Source organism: Cibotium barometz, chromosome 1, assembly GCF_041138505.1.
Source record: "Cibotium barometz isolate CiBa-2024 chromosome 1, ASM4113850v1, whole genome shotgun sequence".
NCBI lineage: Eukaryota > Viridiplantae > Streptophyta > Polypodiopsida > Cyatheales > Cibotiaceae > Cibotium > Cibotium barometz.
The window spans coordinates 37,330,703-37,348,824 of record NC_141046.1 but is presented as its reverse complement, the minus strand read 5'-3'; the positions used below and the strand labels follow the sequence as shown (position 1 = coordinate 37,348,824).

At 47.7% G+C, this 18,122-nt stretch overlaps 1 protein-coding gene across 1 annotated transcript; it reads right to left on the bottom strand.

The window, feature by feature from the left end:
• Positions 1–16,941: 16,941 nt before the first annotated feature.
• Positions 16,942–17,585, bottom strand: LOC147641952 (uncharacterized). The gene is made up of 2 exons (XM_086797657.1): positions 17,160–17,585; positions 16,942–17,043 (listed from the first exon to the last, which is right to left on the bottom strand). Exons 1-2 carry the CDS (start codon positions 17,583–17,585, stop codon positions 16,942–16,944), a joined length of 528 nt encoding a protein of 175 aa, XP_086653783.1.
• Between the last annotated feature and the right edge of the window lie 537 nt (positions 17,586–18,122).

Sequence of the window (18,122 nt, the reverse complement as noted above, 5' to 3'; positions counted from 1 at the left end):
CATTCTCTTCCATTGATCAGTCCTCAGTACATTGAAGGAGATGTTGCACTCCACAAGAGTGCAAGCAATCTCCATCTCAGCCACTTTTTGTCTCTCTTTCACCCACGAAAGAGATGACACACGTGAAGGCAAAGTACTCTGTCTCAGCACATGTGCATCATCATCCTCATCACCCTCCTGCATGACACGGGCCCTCTTTCTGCCCCCTGTAGGCTGGCTATCCTGTGTGGAAGAATCACCCATCTTCCCCACAAGCGCATCATGACGTGCATCTTGAGTGTGCTGGCTGCCCCTTACCTTCTTTGAACCCTTTGCTGTTGATGAATTCTCAGCAATGAGCTTGTCTCTGATATCCTGCGGCACCTGCTTGCACCCACCACATTTGCCAGTGGTGCCAATACCTGTCAAGTGTATCACGACACGAGAAATTGTGCTCGTGAGCTCGAATTGCAATACTTGCACTGCCATCTACGCGTGCCAGAACCAGCTTGGGTCGGCGTATTAATAACACGGATGACATTGGTGTGCTCTTGCCAGTAGGGGTTGCATGGCTTCGGCATATTGGATCCTGGAAGCTGTGTGACACAAAGAAAGAGAGAGAGAGAGCTTAGAGCATACTCCAAAGGAAGAGAGAGAGAGAGAGAGAGAGAGAGAGGGAGAGCTTAGAGCATACTCCAAAGGAGGAAAGAGAGAGAGAGAGAGAGAGAGAGGGAGAGGGACTCGGGAGGGAGCGAGAGAGAGACGAGATTAATCATGTAGTACATTGGCCGCTCGCGGTTGAGAGAGAGAGAGAGAGAGAGAGAGAGAGAGAGTAGAGTACGAGACAGAGATGCATCATGAGGGACCAAGGCCATGAGCGAGAGAGAGCGTGAGAATTACCTGGTTGCAATGTGCACAGTGTGCAGAGACAGAGCGAAACAAAGCACTGCAGGCGAAATTCCGAAATAAGCCCAAATTCGTACGTTGAAGGTCAAAAAGGGGTTTTTTTTAAAAAATAAACGTACGGATCAATCCGTACGGTACAGATCGATCCGTACGTACGTACGGCTGCAACCTTGATCCCACGCCTCTTCTCTCTCTTGCCTATGGCTACCACGAATGGTCGCCTATGGGGGTATAACCGATTTGCCATGGTCATTCGGCCATAACTGCCCATACATCCACACCTTGTCCACCTCTCGTGTCCAAGTGCCTAGATGTCCGGCCCATGTGCCATTACACACAAGCCCATAATGCCTTGCCCACATTTCGTGTACAAGGGCCCAGCCCATATGCCTCCACACACAAGCTGAGTCCGGTCTTCTCCATTCGACCGTCCGGGCACACTTCCCATGACCATAAGGTGATGCTCACACACCAAGCCTTAATCCATTTGAATGTACATTCCAGCCTTCACATTGGCTGTCCATGAACCCTCTAAAGCAGGTTCATATGCAGCAAGATAAAACCCCACAAGTCCATCTGTAAGATCTGCTCCAGCTGCCCCACATCCAGTCCTTCGGCTGCGGGATACGAGGGTAAAACCCCGTGTAAGTCATATCTATGACCTCGTTGATGAGCGTCCTCGTCACACTCCCCCCCTCGACTCCAGACTCCCTTCCCTCGGGGTTGGATGAAGGGATGTTGAAGATTGTATTGGTTTACCAATTGCTCAAACCTCCACACAGTGGGGGCCTTCTACAATGAGTCCTCACTTGGACCCTTATTCTTCCATCTGCAAAATATGTCCTATTTGATTCGCCCTAGTTTATACTCGGCACCTCTATCCACAGTTAATGCTGGACCCCTGTCAACGACAACACGCTGATTCTCTGGATCTTTTGGTACAGACCTGAGCATAGAGATATGGAACACCGGGTGTACCTGAATGTGGCCTGGCAGCTCCAGTCGGTCACTAACCTTCTCAAGAATCTTGAATGGGCCATCGTACCGTCTGACCAAACGGTTGGTTACCCCTGATGGGAGTGCAAACTGTCCCTGATCCATCTTCAAATAAACTTTCTCACCATCAGAAAAGACCTCATGCCTCCTCTTCTTGTCTGCATACTTCTTGTACCTTGCTTGGGCTTTCTCCAAATGCATACTTCTTGTACCTTGCTTGGGCTTTCTCCAAAGCAAGCTTAGCCACCTGCAACCTTTCTCTCCAAGTCTCCAAGAAACCTCCGCCTGAAGGCGCAACCTTGGCCAATGGCTGCACGGCAAGGTCTCCGAGTGACCACGGTTGGTAACCGCAACTAAGCGCAAAAGGGGAAAATCCTGTAGAGCTATGCCGGTGAGAGTTGTAGGAGTATTCAGCTATGTCCAGGAACCTTGACCAGTCCCTCTGGTCCAGCTGCACATAATGTCTGAGGTAGTCCTCCAGTATTTGATTAACGCGCTCCGTCTGCCCATCAGTCTCTAGATGGTAAGAAGAGCGAAACCTCAATGTGGTCCCCGCAAGAGCAAATAAGGTACTCCAGAAGTTACTTGTAAATCTTGAATCCTTATCACTAATTATCTCTCTTGGGAGACCATGATATTTAAACACATGGCTGAAGAACAACCTGGCTGTATCCTCCGCCTCACATGGTGTACTAATGGGTATAAAATGGGCATACTTTGTTAGCCTGTCCACTACCACATATATCCCTGTGTACTCTCCTGTGGCAAGCAAGTTATGAAGTCTGAAACCGGCCTTTAGTAGAAACCAAAGTGCGGTAGACAAATTGTCACCCTAACACAGCTGTAAATCAGCAAAGTAAACAAACAAAAGGGAGCTAGAGCGCTCCTACAAGAAAACAACGACACCTGTTGGCCCCAAAGCTTGGCACCCCTTTCGGTATTTCTTTATTCACATTCAAGGGAGAGTTCCAACATGGCCAAACATGGCTTATACATATGCATGTCCAAACTGCCAGTCCTTTGGTCCTCTTAGCATAGAGGCTTCACACAGCCTTGTGCTCAAAACACGACATTGTTCTTCACCTCTAATCTGCCAAGAAGGTACATCCACGAGGCCTTGAAAACGCAGCCAATTGGCCCATGCACATTGCCATAAACACAGCCATACATCAGTCCATAGACTCGTCCAAAAACATCCCTCGGGTTGCCATGTTTCCGCCCTCAAAACTGCCAAACCCTTCCTCTCACAAAGGGCCAGAGGAGTACCTCCGAGACAGTCACGAGCCAGTGTAAAGAGAAACTCTCACGCCCTGTTCAGTCATGTGTACTCTTGCAGTTCTGTACCTCCAGCAACCACCTTCAGTTTCGCACCACCTTCCACGGGAGAGAGAGAGAGAGAGAAGAAAGCCCTGTTCGGATGTGCGCCGCATTCAACGAGAGAGAGAGAGAGAGAGAGAGAGAGAGAGAGAGAAAGAGAGAGAGAGAGAGAGAGAAGAACCTGTTCGGCTGCGCTGCCTGCTGCAGTCTGCCTGCCCCCTTCCAAAAGAGAGAGAGACAGTCCAGTCCTCGTGCCGTCCAACCCGCCTCCTGTCCTGCAGCCCAACAGTTGCGAGAGAGAGAGAGAGAGAGAGCACATGTTGCTGCCAGTCCAGCCCGGCTCCTGTCCTCCTGCAGACCTGCGCAGCTTTTCACCAGGCAATGCTCCAGACCTATGCTCTGTTGAACTTGAATGAGTCGTAGTAGCAAGAGTCGGCTCCAACTCGAAGGCATCAAGATAAAGTTGCAATACCTGAGGTGAATCTGCCAAGTCACCCTTCCCCATCCACTTCGCATCCATCGGTGAATAGTTCTTGAACTTCACAAGATAGCGATGGGAAACTTTACCTCGTACCTTTCTTTCCTTGTGTGCTAGTATCTGCTCGGGAATAAGAACCTCATCAAGTTCCTCCACTTCCGGCTGAGCCTCATCTGATACATCCTCAGGCACATCTCCTTGGAAAGGTCTAAGAAGACTCACATGGAATGCATTGTGAATCCTCCGGTGATCTGGTAGCTTCAAACGTTAGGCCACCTCATCGATCTTTTCCAATACCTGAAAAGGTCCATAATAGCGCATGCTCAACTTAGGGAATAAGCGCTCTTTACCCTTCATCTTCTTGAGCTTGGCTTTCTCAAAACGCAAAAGAACCCAGTCACCCACTGCAAACTCTAATGCACGCCTGTGGCGGTCTGCTGCTTTCTTTTGCTTTTGTTGAGTTCTTTGGAGTGCCAACTTAACTCTCTTATAAGCTTCATCCATACTCTCCACATATTGGTCAGGCTGAAAGATCTTATCCTTTGTGTGCAAAATGGGTGGTACCTTCTTCCCTCCTTCCACAATCTCAAACGACGCCTTGCCCATTGAGGTATGGACAGTGTTGTTATAAGCGAACTCCACCAAAGGAAGATACTTTTCCCATTGTTGCTTGTGCTTTGACACATAGCATTTGAGAAGATCTAACACTGTGGAATTAGCCTCTTCGGACTGCCCATCTATTTGTGGATGAAACGATGATGAAAACTTGAGAGTTGTATCCATGTTGTCAAACAACCCTCTCCAAAATAAACTCGTCATCTGTGGATCAGTCACTGATGATAGACGAAGGCATGCCATGATACTTGAAGATGTTCGCCATGAACAACTTCACCATGTGATCTACTTTGGTCTTCTTACGCATGGGAATGAAATGTGCCTGTTTATTGAATCTGCATATGATAGTCCAAATGCCATCATTCCCCGTTTGTGTCCTCGTAAGATCAAATATAAAATCCATGGCAATGCTCTCCCATGGTCTATCTGGAATAGGTAAAAGTTGAAGTAACCCTGGTGTCTTCTGACGGTCAAACTTCACCTTCTGGCATATGATGCATGCCCTAACAAAAGCATCAACATCCCTTTTCAAGGTCAACCAATAAAAGAAAGCCTCAACTACCTTTACCGTGGCCTCAATGTCCCTATGACCTGCAGACGATGGAGCATGACTTTCAATCATAACCTTGAGCCGTAACTGCTTGGTAACACAGAGTCTAAGCCATCCCTGAGAGTATAATGATCATGTTGCTGACCCTTAGACACCTGATGTCATGTGCATCAAAGATACCATGGACATTCTCAGGTGTTGGTCGAGAAAAGGCAGCCAGATAAAGAGAATGAACCAGATAGAGTTAGGATTTGAGCACAAGAGGACAAGTGTGGACTCAGAGCAAGGCCTGGAGAGCTTCTTGACAGTGCGTTAGAAGCAAGGATAGCTGGTTGGCTGAACTAGAGGACAAGGCGGCAGCTGGCGCATCATGATCAAGGGGAATATTCAGGTCAGGCAGCGCTGAAGGGGTTTTATGGACTGTGGACTGGCTGACCAGCAGTCGGCCAGTTGGCCAAAGCCTTTGTGAAGTCCTATAAAAGGGACCGTGTGCTCATCATTGAAGGCATTCAATCCTCTAGGGATTGAGTCCCTTAGAGTCCAAGTAGGGACCAGAATTCTGGTGTTTATCACCCTTTTATGAAGACAGCCTAGGGCTGTAGCAGAGTACCCTTTTTGTACTATATCAATATACTGAATTTCCAGCATATCTCTCTCTCTCTACTCTCTCTCCATATCTGCGTTTTGCATCAGTATGTTTCGAGGAGTGTTTAGGGCTGAAAGAAGATCCGCAGAGCTTCCGCGTGTTACATTGGTATCAGAGCATCACGCTCAACAAAGCTAAACACTGATTCAGTCCCATTTGATGGTGTACAGGTCCAAGGTACAGGAAAGTACACGGATACGAAGCCCAAGGCAAGGAACACAGAATCGGGAAGAGCTCCCAGGAGGTTTGTTGGTGGTGTTCCACAAAGCCAGAGGGGATGGCAGTCCTGCGAGCCAGATAGGTTCTCGGGCAACGGTCCCAAGGGAGGTTTACCCTCCAAGGGTGATGTGAGAGTGCCACACTCATTTCTCAGGAATGAAGACCAAGACAGTGTTCAGGGTCAGGGTAGGGATGGATGGTGGACTAGATGGAACAGATGCATAGATCTTATTGTGAGTCAGAGTGGTTTTGGAGAACGGGCCAGGCTTTCAGAGAAAAGGGTTGCCAAGGGATGGATGGATGACAGAGGGATTTCGGGAAAAGATTTGGGATGATGACAGTCATCCAAGAACATGTTTGAATCCCATCATCAAGTTTAGCAAAGGGGGATGTCATGTGCATCAAAGATGCCATGAAAAGGCAGCCAGATAAAGAGAATGAACCAGATAGAGTTAGGATTTGAGCACAAGAGGACAAGTGTGGACTCAGAGCAAGGCCTGGAGGGCTTCTTGACAGTGTGTTAGAAGCAAGGATAGCTGGTCGGCTGAACCAGAGGACAAGGCGGCAGCCGGCGCATCATGATCAAGGGGAATATTCAGGTCGGGCAGCGCTGAAGGGGTTTTATGGACTGTGGACTGGCCGACCAACAGTCGGCCAGTTGGCCAAGCCTTTGTGAAGTCCTATAAAAGTGGACTCAGAGCAAGGCCTGGAGGGCTTCTTGACAGTGTGTTAGAAGCAAGGATAGCTAGTTGGCTGAACCAAAGGACAAGGCGGCAGCCGGCGCATCATGATCAAGGGGAATATTCAGGTCGGGCAACGCTGAAGGGGTTTTATGGACTGTGGATTGGCCAACCAACAGTCGACCAGTTGGCCAAGCCTTTGTGAAGTCCTATAAAAGGGACCGTGTGCTCATCACTGAAGGCATCCAATCCTCTAGGGATTGAGTCCCTTAGGGTCCAAGTAGGGACCAGAATTTTGGTGTTTATCACCCTTTTATGAAGACAGCCTAGGGCTGTAGCAGAGTACCCTTTTTGTACTATATCAATATACTGAATTTCCAGCATATCTCTCTCTCTCTACTCTCTCTCCATATCTGCGTTTTGCATCAATATGTTTCCAGGAGTGTTTAGGGCTGAAAGAAGACCCCCCGAGCTTCCGCGTGATACATTGGTAATAGACCCTCCTAAAATCCTCATCCTACGCATACTGCTCTTTCATCTCATCAAGCTCATGATGATAAGCAAGTGAAACTGCTGAGACTTGTGGCTTGCGTGACAAAGCATCTGCCACAACCATAGTTGTTTCTCGTACCGGTACGAATGGGTTTGTACCGTACGGTACGAGTTTTTTTTTTCCCTTGAAATTTTTTTTTCCTTGAAAAAAAAAATTCCAAATGCTTAAAAAAATTATAGAAACCCTGCTTTACGAAGATCCCAAATGCTCGCAATACTTCGCAACTTTCGTGTCCACTCAGTATTCCATATGGGGTTGTTGAGAGACCTAAAAAATCTGGCGAGGTAGACTGGTAGTGTACACTTGATTGGTAGGATGAGAGAATCTTGCTACATCACTTGGGGATCCCTGGTATAGATAGGCTAGACAATTAGATTCTCAAGTTATGTACGAGGGAGAAGATTTGGACATGGCCATTTTGATCTAGAGAGGAGTCCCTAAACTTATCACCCTAGATGCACTCCTCGTATTTGTGCAAGGACGGTCCCTTAGTCATAAATGCTACACTGGGAGACCTTTGGTATTGCATTACCCATCCAGGTTCTTTTTTTGAGACAATCGGGAGATCCAACTAGGAGAGACACATATCCATGTTCTGGTTCCTCAAGCACTGTAGACTCCTTCCCTCCCAACCTTCCCTCACATTCAAGCTTGAAGCTCCATAGGTTGTAATTGTAAAAATTAAAAACCGTATTTTATCGTACGGTATCCAAAAATTTCATATCGTACCAAAAATTTCTGTACGGTATCGTATTTTCGTACCGTGACAACCATGGCCACAACATTCTTTTTGCCTTCCACATGCACAATCTGAAAGTGGAACATAGACAAAAAGTTAGTCCATATCATATGCTTCTCAGAAAGCTTAGTCTGCATGAGGAAATAACACAAGGTCTGATGATCTGTTTGCACAGTGAAATCAGCTCCAAGCAAATAGTGTTTCCATGTAGAAAGAGCATGAATTACAGCTAACATCTGTTTCTCATAAACTTGTAAATGCTTCTCGGCACCCTGCAATATGCGACTCTCATAGGCTATCACATGTCCTTCGTGCATGAGAGCTGCCCCAATGCTGTTCTCACATGCATCTCACTGGACAACAGAAGCCTTTCGGAGATCCGGTAATACCAATACGAGATTTGAAGTAAGCTTTTCCTTAAGCTTCTTAAAGGCTGCAATTTCTCGATCAGCCCATCAAAACACAGTTCCCTTCTTTGTCAAAGCATGAAGGGGCGAAGCAATCTTAGCAAATACCGTATGTACCGCCTATAGTAAGAACATAATCCCAAAAAGCTGTGTACATCATGCACGGTCTTCAAATCTGGCCAATTTAGAATTACTTCTACCTTCGAAGGATCCATATGGACTCTGTCTTTGGATACGATGTGCCCCAAGAAATGTATTTCCTCCAAGAAGAATTCACTCTTCTTGCCATTTATGACCAACCTATGCTTCCGGAGTTCCTCAAACACTGTGGCCAAATGTTTCCTATGCTCCTCTGAGCTTGAATGTACAATCATATCATCAAAGAATGTGCCTACAAACGCTCAATGAGGTCGCAAAATCCTATCCATCGTCCTGTTAAAGGTGGCGGGAGCATAAGGGCATGAGCAAGAACTCATATAGCCTAAACATGGTTTAAAATGTTCTCTTATGCACATCCTTGGGTCTAATGCGGATCTGGAGATACCCTCTTTTCAAGTCTATCCGACTAAAGACTGTTGAGCCGTGGATCCAAAATGTCATCGATCCTTGGAATAGGGAATCGATTCTTGATGGTATTCTTGTTTAGCGCTCTGTAATCTATGCACATGCGCCAAGAACCATCTTTCTTTTGCACTAAGAGCACAGGTGAGCAAAAAGGCAAGGAGCTTGGCTAAATTAGTCCCTTTTTCAACAACTCCTGTACCTGGCTCATGATTTCTTCTTGTTGGTCTGCGCTAACGCGGTATGGCGGTCTATTTGGTGGGGTAGTCCTCGGAATAAGATCAATAGCATGATCTTCTCGCCTTTCCGAAGGAAGCTCTCCTGGCAATGACTTGGAAAAGCAATCTTGGTACTCACGTAGGAAATCAATCTTGTCTTTTTCTAACATAGACAAATTAGATTGAGATTCATCATCTTTTGCATTAGATGCTTTTTCCTAATTGGTGAAATGGGGAGCCGATATAATAGGAACAGATTTTCCTTTAAGCTTTACATCCAAAATGTGCTCTTTCCCTCTATGAGTCAAAGTAATCTTCTTGTTGTACGTATATCCACCATCACATGTACCCTATGGCACCATGGCATACCCAACAAAACATTACACCCATCAAGTGGCATGATATAAAACTTCTCACTGTCTTCACAACTTTCGTGTCCACTCAATATACCTAAAAAATCTGGCAAGGTAGAGTGGTAGTGTACACTTGATTGGTAGGATGAAAGAATCTTGCTACATCACTTGGAGATTCCTGGTATAGGTAGGCTAGACGGTTAGATCCTTAAGCTATGTACGAGGGAGGAGATTTGGACAAGGCCATTTTGATCTATAGAGGAGTCCCTAAACCTATCACCCTAGATGCATTGCCCTTATTTGTGCAAAGACGGTCCCTTAGTCATAAACGCTACACTGGGAGACCTTTGTATCGCATTATCCATGCAGGCTCTTTTTTGGAGACAATTGGGAGATCCAACTGGGAGAGACACATCTCCATGTTATGATTCCTCAAGCACTGTAGACTCCTCCCCCCCAAACCTTTCCTTACATTCACAAAAATTCCCGTACGGTATCGTATCGTATGGTGTCGTATTTTCGTACCATGACAACTACGATTATCGTGCAAGACAACCAAGACTTTCTCCACATCACCAAATGCCTCGGCTAGGTGGGGCTGAACACCAAGATATCATCAAGGTAAACCACTACAAAATCATCTAGGTATCTCCTGAAAATATGGTTCATTAAAGTAGAGAAAGTGGCTGGTGCATTGGTCAGCCCAAAGGGTACGACCAGCCACTCATAGGAGCCATACCTTGTCCTGCAGGCCGTCTTTTCCACATCTTGGTCAGCTATCCGAATCGGATAGTATCCCGAACGGAGATCTATCTTCGTGAAGTATTTGGCTTTGCCCAGCTGATCAAAAAGTTCCCTCAGATTAAGGAGTGGACTCCTGTTCTTCACTATTATCTTGTTTAGGGATCTGTAATCTATGCACATTCACAAACTTCCGTCCTTCTTCACACGAAAAGGATCAGGGCTCCATATGGTGATCCAGAGGGCCTGATGAACCCTGCCTCTAGGAGGTCATCCAGCTGCTTCTTTGATTCCAGTGTCTCCTCCCTGTTTAACCTGTATGGAGCTATGGCAGGGGGCTCACTACCAGGTACCATCTCTATGCGATGGTCCACCCATCTCTTGGGTGGAAGCTCTCTTGGAAGCTCAGCAGGCATCACATCTTTATACTTATCCAGCAAAGCCCTCATCTCAGGCTTCATGTCTACCTGCTGGCCTGCACTATCATCCTTTTCCACACCAAAGTGGCTACAATAAGCTGTGCACCCTTCCGGGATGCTCTTTTTACCTGTAGGGCTGAGCTCATGGCTGGGGTTTGTGACTGAACTTGCTGAGCTACATCCACGACCTGCATCTTTTCATCTCCTAACAACAGCAGCAGTTCTGTACACTAGGCCCGGGGTCGGATGTGTGCTGCATCCCCTGCAAGTCCTACTTGAGAGGGCAATCCCGAGCAAAATGGTTGCCACTATAAATAAAGCAATCCACTGAACATGTCTTGCCCATGGAACTGGCTGAACTGGTGATAGGCTGAGCCTTACCCTTCCCTCCTGGGGTGTGATGAGGACGCTCGTCATACGAGGTCATAGACATGACTTACACGGGGTTTTACCCTCGTATCCCGCAGCCGAAGGACTGGATGTGGGGCAGCTGGAGCAGATCTTACAGATGGACTCATGGGGTTTTATCTTTCTGCATATGAACCTATTTTAGAGCGTTCATGGACAGCCAATGTGCAGGCTGGAATGTACATTCAAATGGATTCAGGCTTGGTGTGTGAACATCACCTTATGGTCACGGGAAGTGTGACCGGACGGTCAAATGGAGAAGACCGGACTCAGCTTGTGTGTGGAGGCATATGGGCTGGGCCCTTGTACACAAAATGTGGGCAAGACATTATGGGCTTGTGTGTAATGGCACATGGGCTGGACGTCCAGGCACTTGGACATTGGAGGTGGACAGGGTGTGGATGTATGGGTGGTTACGGCCGAATGACCATGGCAAATCAGTTATACCCCCATAGGCGACCATTCGTGGCAGCCATAGGCAAGAGAGAGAAGAGGCAGCCGATTCGTGTTGCACAGGCGTAAAGGGCAGGCCATATGCACACGTGGGAGTCAATCGTGCATGCGTGGGCTCTAGGCGACAGCCGGCCTTGTATGCGTGGACTGTAGATGGCAGCTTTGCAGAAGAACACGTCGCCTACACCAAGGAGCAGACCGGCAATTGCATCTGGGAGAAGAGGCGGCCGGGTTGCACCACGCCCAGCCATGCAGAGGCATAGGCAAGGGGCGGCCATCTCATCAACGAAGGAGACCACAGGGTGACTGGATTCAGCTGTGGGCTTGTATCCGATTAAGAGCAATTGGATGCTTGCACAGTCCTCTTGGACATGGATTACAGGTGAAAAAAAGTGATGGGAGCAGCGTGGCCATCAAGGGGTGATCCATTGAAGACTGTAGCAGACCGATTGAAGAAGGAGAACCACCAGCAGGTCCACACCCGCATGGTACCAAAGAGGAGGGCAGGGTGTCTTCTTCAGTAAGACCACACCTCCGTGGTTCTATAGGATCAAAGCATCAGCCATATTCTTATGTTGTCTTCGGCAGAGCTGTGTGGGCTATTTTATATCATGTCCATTGTATAAGCAAGCTGCTATGTAAAGCCCCTTGAGCCTTGAGTCTAAGCTTGTGTGTGTTAATGTGGAGGTTGTGGCCTCTAATGTTATTTGATGCTCATGATGTCGGAGTTGTCGGTCCGTAGGGTGGGTGAGTAGAATAGCATAAGTGATGGTGTTTTCAGTTGGTTGTGCTGTCATGGATTATCTTATGATGCTGTATGGTGTGCTGTTTAATTGTTGAGATTCCGGTTGTGTGAAGCTAGTGGTTATCAAGGTCCTTTTAGACATAGGTTTAGGAGAAAAGTGAGATTGTGTGAAACCCTTGTAACAGTGGTATTAGAGCGGGATCATAGCCATTAGTTATGGAGGAGATGGATGAAAATGAGTAGGAGATTGATGCTGAGGAGCAAGTTGCTGCGGCAGAGCAGCAACAGGCCACACAAGTAGGCCCAAATCTTGGAGCAAACAGGGCCTCTACCCGGAGGAGGGTAGCTGATTTAGAGCAGAGGCTGCAAGTGTTAGAACAGGGAGCTGCCCACATTAGGAGAGAGATCGGAAGGATGGATACTGATAATGGGACTGTTTTGATTAAACCTTAGAAAGACAGCGCTCAGATTCCAAGATCAGGGCAGCCCAGTTTGAAGTAGATCAAAAGGTGGCCTTTGGCAAGCTAGAGGCCGACGTGAAGGCAGCCATGTCAGGGGGACAGGTTGCATCAGTGCCCAACAGGATTAAACCTAAAGATCCCGAGTCTTATGAGGGAAGTAGGGAAGCCAAGACATTGGAGAACTTCCTTTATGATTGTGAGCAGTTCTTTCAGAGTGCTAAGCTCACTACCGAACAGGAGAGAGTGTTCCATGCATCCACCTTTCTTGCAAAGGATGCCAAGCTTTGGTGGAGGAACTATCTTGATGATGTAGCTGAGCGCAGGAACTTTTATACAATCAGTACTTGGGATGAGATGAAGAAAGCCTTGCAAAAGCAATTTCTGCCCCTCAATACTGAGTGGAAGGCTAGGCAATCAGTGGATGTTCTGAAGGAAACGGGCAGCATCAGGGAGTATATCAAGGCTTTTAGAGCTTTGATGCTGGAGATCCGTTCCATGTCAGATGAGGATCGGTTTTTCCACTTCACTCATAGGCTGAAGGACTTGGCCAGGAATGAGCTGAGAAGACAAAATGTCACAAATCTTACACAGGCTTATGAAGCTGCAGCTAGGCTCATGGACTGGCAGGCAGAAGGGAGACAGGGAGGCTCTAACAAGAAGGATGCTACTTCTGCCTCAGCTTACAAGCAGTCTTCCAAGCCAGGATTCAAAGTGAAGGGTAGTTTTAAAAATAAGAACGCTGGTTTCAAGGGAGGTGGGACCATGTATGTTTCCAAAGAAACCTCTACACAGCCAACCAACTCATCTAAGAAAACTGGAGCAGCCAGTAAGAGCAGTACCCCAGGAGGGAAGGGTAAGGCTCAGCCTACCACCAGTTCAGCCAGTTCCACGGGCAAGACACGTTCTATGGATTGCTTTATTTGTAGCGGCAACCATTTTGCTCGGGATTGCCCTCTCAAGCAGGACTTGCAGGGGATGTGGCAGACATCCGACCCCGGGCCTAGTGTACAGAGCTTGGGTGCATTTCAACACCTAATTGCCATTGAAGAGTGTTCACAGGAGAGGCCTAATAGGCTGCTGTACGTCTCAGCCATAGTCAATGGAAGAACAGTTAGGGCAACGGTGGATAGTGGGGCAACCCACAATTTCATTACTCCACAAAAGGCAAGCGAGTGTGGGCTGAAAATGGAGGCTGACCCTGCAGCCATGATGAAGGCAGTGAATTCAGCAGCTCGTAGAGTGGGAAAGAAGGCAAAGAAGGTCCCTGTCACAGTGGGTGAGTTCACTTACAACACTGATTTCAGTGTGGTGGACATGGACGCCTTTGAGATAGCTCTTGGCCAAGCATGGCTGAGGCCAGCCAAGGCTTTGATTTCCTCTCATACAGAGCAGCTGCTGTTGTTAGGAGCATAGTCACATGGGATGCGAAATGGGGACGGGGAACGGGGACGGAAAAGATTGAGAATGGCCATTCCGTGTGACTATAGAGTGACATGGGACGGGAATGGGAACGGGAAGATGCTGCCATCCCCAACATTCCCGAGTCTAAAAATGCCCATTCCCTGTGACTATGGTTAGGAGATGAAAAGATCCAGGTCGTGGATGCAGCTCAGCAAGTTCAGTCACAAACCCCAGCCATGATCTCAGCCCTACAGGTAAAAAGAGCATCCCGGAAGGGTGCACAGCTTATTGTAGCCACTTTGGTGGAAAAGGATGATAGTGCAGGCCAGCAGGTAGACATGAAGCCTGAGATGAGGGCTTTGCTGGATAAGTATAAAGATGTGATGCCTGCTGACCTTCCACTCAAGAGATGGGTGGACCATCGCATAGAGGTGGTACCTGGCAGTGAGCCCCCTGCCAAAGCTCCATACAGGTTAAACAGGGAGGAGAGTCGAGACATTAGAATTAAAGAAGCAGCTGGATGATCTCCTAGAGGCGGGGTTCATCAGGCCCTCCCGATACCCATATGGAGCCCGTCCTTTTCGTGAAGAAGGATGGAAGTTTGAGAATGTGCATAGATTACAGTGGGCGAGTTCACTCACAAAACTGATTTCAGTGTGGCGGACATGGACGACTTTGAGATAGCTCTTGGCCGAGCATGGCTGAAGCCAGCCAAGGCTTTGATTTCCTCTCATACAGATCAGCTGCTGTTGTTAGGAGTTTAAAACATGCAGGTCGTGGATGCAGCTCAGCAAGTTCAGTCACAAACCCCAGCCATGATGGGTGAACCATCACATAGAGGTGGTACCTGGCAGTGAGCCCCCTGCCAAAGCTCCATACAGGTTAAACAGGGAGGAGACATTGGAATTAAAGAAGCAGCTGGTGATCTCCTAGAGGCAGGGTTCATCAGGCCCTCCCGATCCCCATATGGAGCCCCGGTCCTTTTCGTGAAGAACAAGGATGGAAGTTTGAGAATGTGCATAGATTACAGAGCCCTAAACAAGATAACAATGAAGAACAGGTATCCAGTCCCTAATCTGGGGGAACTTTTTGATCAGCTGGGCAAAGCCAAATACTTCATGAAGACAGATCTCCGTTTGGGATACTATCAGATTCGGATAGATGACCAAGATGTGGGAAAGACGACCTGCAGGACAAGGTATGGCTCCTATGAGTGGCTGGTCATGCCCTTTGGGCTGACCAATGCACCAGCTACTTTCTCTACTTTAATGAACCATATTTTTAGGAGATACCTGGATGATTTTGTAGTGGTTTACCTCGATGATATCTTGGTGTTTAGGCCCACCTGGCCGAGGCATTTGGTGGATGTGGAGAAAGTCTTGGTTGTCTTGCAGGATAACAGTCTTTACTTGAAGGAGAGCAAGTGTGAGTTCGGGGTTACTGTTGTCTATTTTCTGGGGTTCAAAGTAAGCGATGGGAAGCTTATGCCATATGAAAATAAGGTGAAAGTGGCCAAACCCCAGGACAGTTTTTGATGTGAGATCATTTCATGGGTTAGCTCAGTTTTACAGGATTTTTGTGGGAGAATATGCAGGTCTGGCCACACCCCTCACTAATTTGACAAGAGCTAGTCACAAATGGGCTTGGATAACCAGATGTCAGGCTTCATTTGACAAGATTAAAGAGATACTGGCATCAGCACCATGTTTGGTGCTGCCTGATTTTGATGTGCCTTTTGAGGTACACACAGATGCTTCTGATCGTCCAGTGGGGGGAGTGCTGATGCAGAATGGACAGCCTGTAGCTTATGAAAGCCGTAAGCTCCTGGAGAGGGAGACACGGTATCCCACACATGAGAAGGAGATGACTGCAATGGTTCATTGCTTGAGGGTGTGGAAGCATTATCTGACGGGCAGGCACTTCGTGGTTTACACGGACAATGTGACCACTACCTACTTTGTGACTCAGCCCAAGCTAACACCTAAACAAGCTCGGTGGCTGGACTTTCTTGCGGGCTTTGACTTCGAGCTGAAGTATAAGCCCGGGAAAGACAATGTGGTGGCTGATGCACTCAGCCGGAGGGCACATTTAGCATCGGCACAGGTGCTGTCATCTTATGAATTGCTAGAAACCATTAAAAATGGTTATGTGGAAGATGAACTTGCTCTAATATCTTGCAGGAGTGGAGCAAGGACCATTGAAGCATGTGACTGTAAGAGACAGGCTGGTTTATTACAAACAAAGGCGATTATATGTCCCAGTCACTGGTGGACTGAGGAGGGAGCTCCTGAGGGAGCACCATGATACTTTACAGGAAAAGACACTTGAGCTGGTGGCTCAATCCTTCTACTGGCCATACATGGACAAGGATGTAGATGCTTATGTTCGTACATGTAATGTTTGTCTGCAGGACAAGGCTGACAGGAGGAGGATAGCGGGGTTGTTGAAGCCACTCCAGATTCCAGAAAGACCAAGAGTCCATCTCCATGGACTTCATAACTTGCTTGTCACAGTCAAGAGAGTATACAGGGATATATATGGTACTGGACAGGCTAACGAAGTATGCCCATTTTATACCCATTAGTACACCATGTGAGGCGGAGGATACAGCCAGGTTGTTCTTCAGCCATGTGTGTAAATATCATGGTCTCCCAAGAGAGATAATTAGTGATAGGGATTCAAGATTTACAGGTAACTTCTGGAGTACCTTATTTACTCTTGCGGGGACCAAATTGAGGTTTAGTTCCCCTTACCATCCAGAGACTGATGGGCAGACATCCCAACCTTCACATTGGCTGTCCATGAACCCTCTAAAACAGGTTCATATGCAGCAAGATAAAACCCCACAAGTCCATCTGTAAGATCTGCTCCAGCTGCCCCACATCCAGTCCTTCGGCTGCGGGATACGAGGGTAAAACCCTGTGTAAGTCATGTCTATGACCTCGTATGACCAGCATCTTTGTCACACTCCCCCCTCGATTCCAGACTCGCCTCCCTCGGGGTCGGATGAAGGGATGTTGAAGATTGTATTGGTTTACCAATTGCTCAAACCTCTACAAAGTGGGGGCCTTCTGCCATGAGTCCTCACTTGGACCCTTATTCTTCCATCTGCAAAAATGTCCTATTTGGCCCAAACTGGTTCCACCAGTCCTTATGCCTTACGATTTGCTCCAATTCATACTTGGCACCTCTATCCCCCTATCCACCACAACACGCTGATTGTCTGGATCTTAAGACCTGAGCATAGAGATATGGAACACCGGGTGTACCTGAATGTGGGCTGGCAGCTCCAGCCGGTACACCAAGTCACTGACCTTATCAAGAATCTTGAATGGGCCATCGTACCGTCTTGCCAAACAGTCGGTTACCCGTGATGGGAGTGCAAACTGTCCCGGATCCATCTTCAAATAAACTTTCTCACCAGCAGAAAAGACCTCATGTCTCCTCTTCTTGTCTGCATACTTCATGTACCTTGCTTGGGCTTTCTCCAAAGCAAGCTTAGCCACCTGCAACCTTTCTCTCCAAGTCTCCAAGAAACCTCCACCTGAAGGCGCAACCTTGGCCAACGGCTGCACGGCAAGGTCTCCGGGTGACCATGGTTGGTAACCGCAACTAAGCTCAAAAGGGGAGAATCCCGTAGAGCTATGCTGGTGAGAGTTGTAGGAGTATTCAACTATGTCCAGGAACCTTGACCAGTCCCTCTGGTCCAGCTGCACATAGGCAAGGGTCGGCCATCTCATCAACGAAGGAGACCACAGGCTGATTGTATTCAGCCGTAGGCTTGATTGGGAGGTGCTGTATCCGATGAAGAGCAATTGGATGCTTGCTCAGTCCTCCTGGATATGGATTACAGGTGAACACAAGTGCTGGGAGCAGCGTGGCCATCAAGGGGTGATCCATTGAAGACTGTAGGAGACCGATTGAAGAAGGAGAACCACCAGCGAGTTCACACCTGCGTGGTACCAAAGAGGAGGGCAGGGTGTCTTATTCAGTAACACCACATCTGCATGGTTCTACAGGATCAAAGCATCAGCCATATTCTTATGTTGTCTTTTTTTTTTTTTTCCTGGGAAAAAGATCCTTCAATTAGTTAAAGAGAAAACAGCCACAAAGGGCTAAGTACAACCACGAAGGGCTCAATACAAACTCACCTCATATAAGGGTGGGAAACAAGTGATCATAAGGGGGAGAGATGCTTCTCCTCCGGCTAGCCGCTCTATGAGGAGAAGACTATCTCATAAAGGGGGAGGGGGGGGTTGCCGGTGTGCCATCTATCT

Coding starts and splice junctions, on each gene's coding strand:
- LOC147641952 (XM_086797657.1), bottom strand. CDS start 17,585: ATGAGATGGCCGACCCTTGCCTATGTGCAGCTGGACCAGAGGGACTGG. Junction 17,044..17,159: donor CATTCAAGATTCTTGATAAG/GTCAGTGACTTG, acceptor TGTGGTGGATAG/GGGGATAGAGGTGCCAAGTA.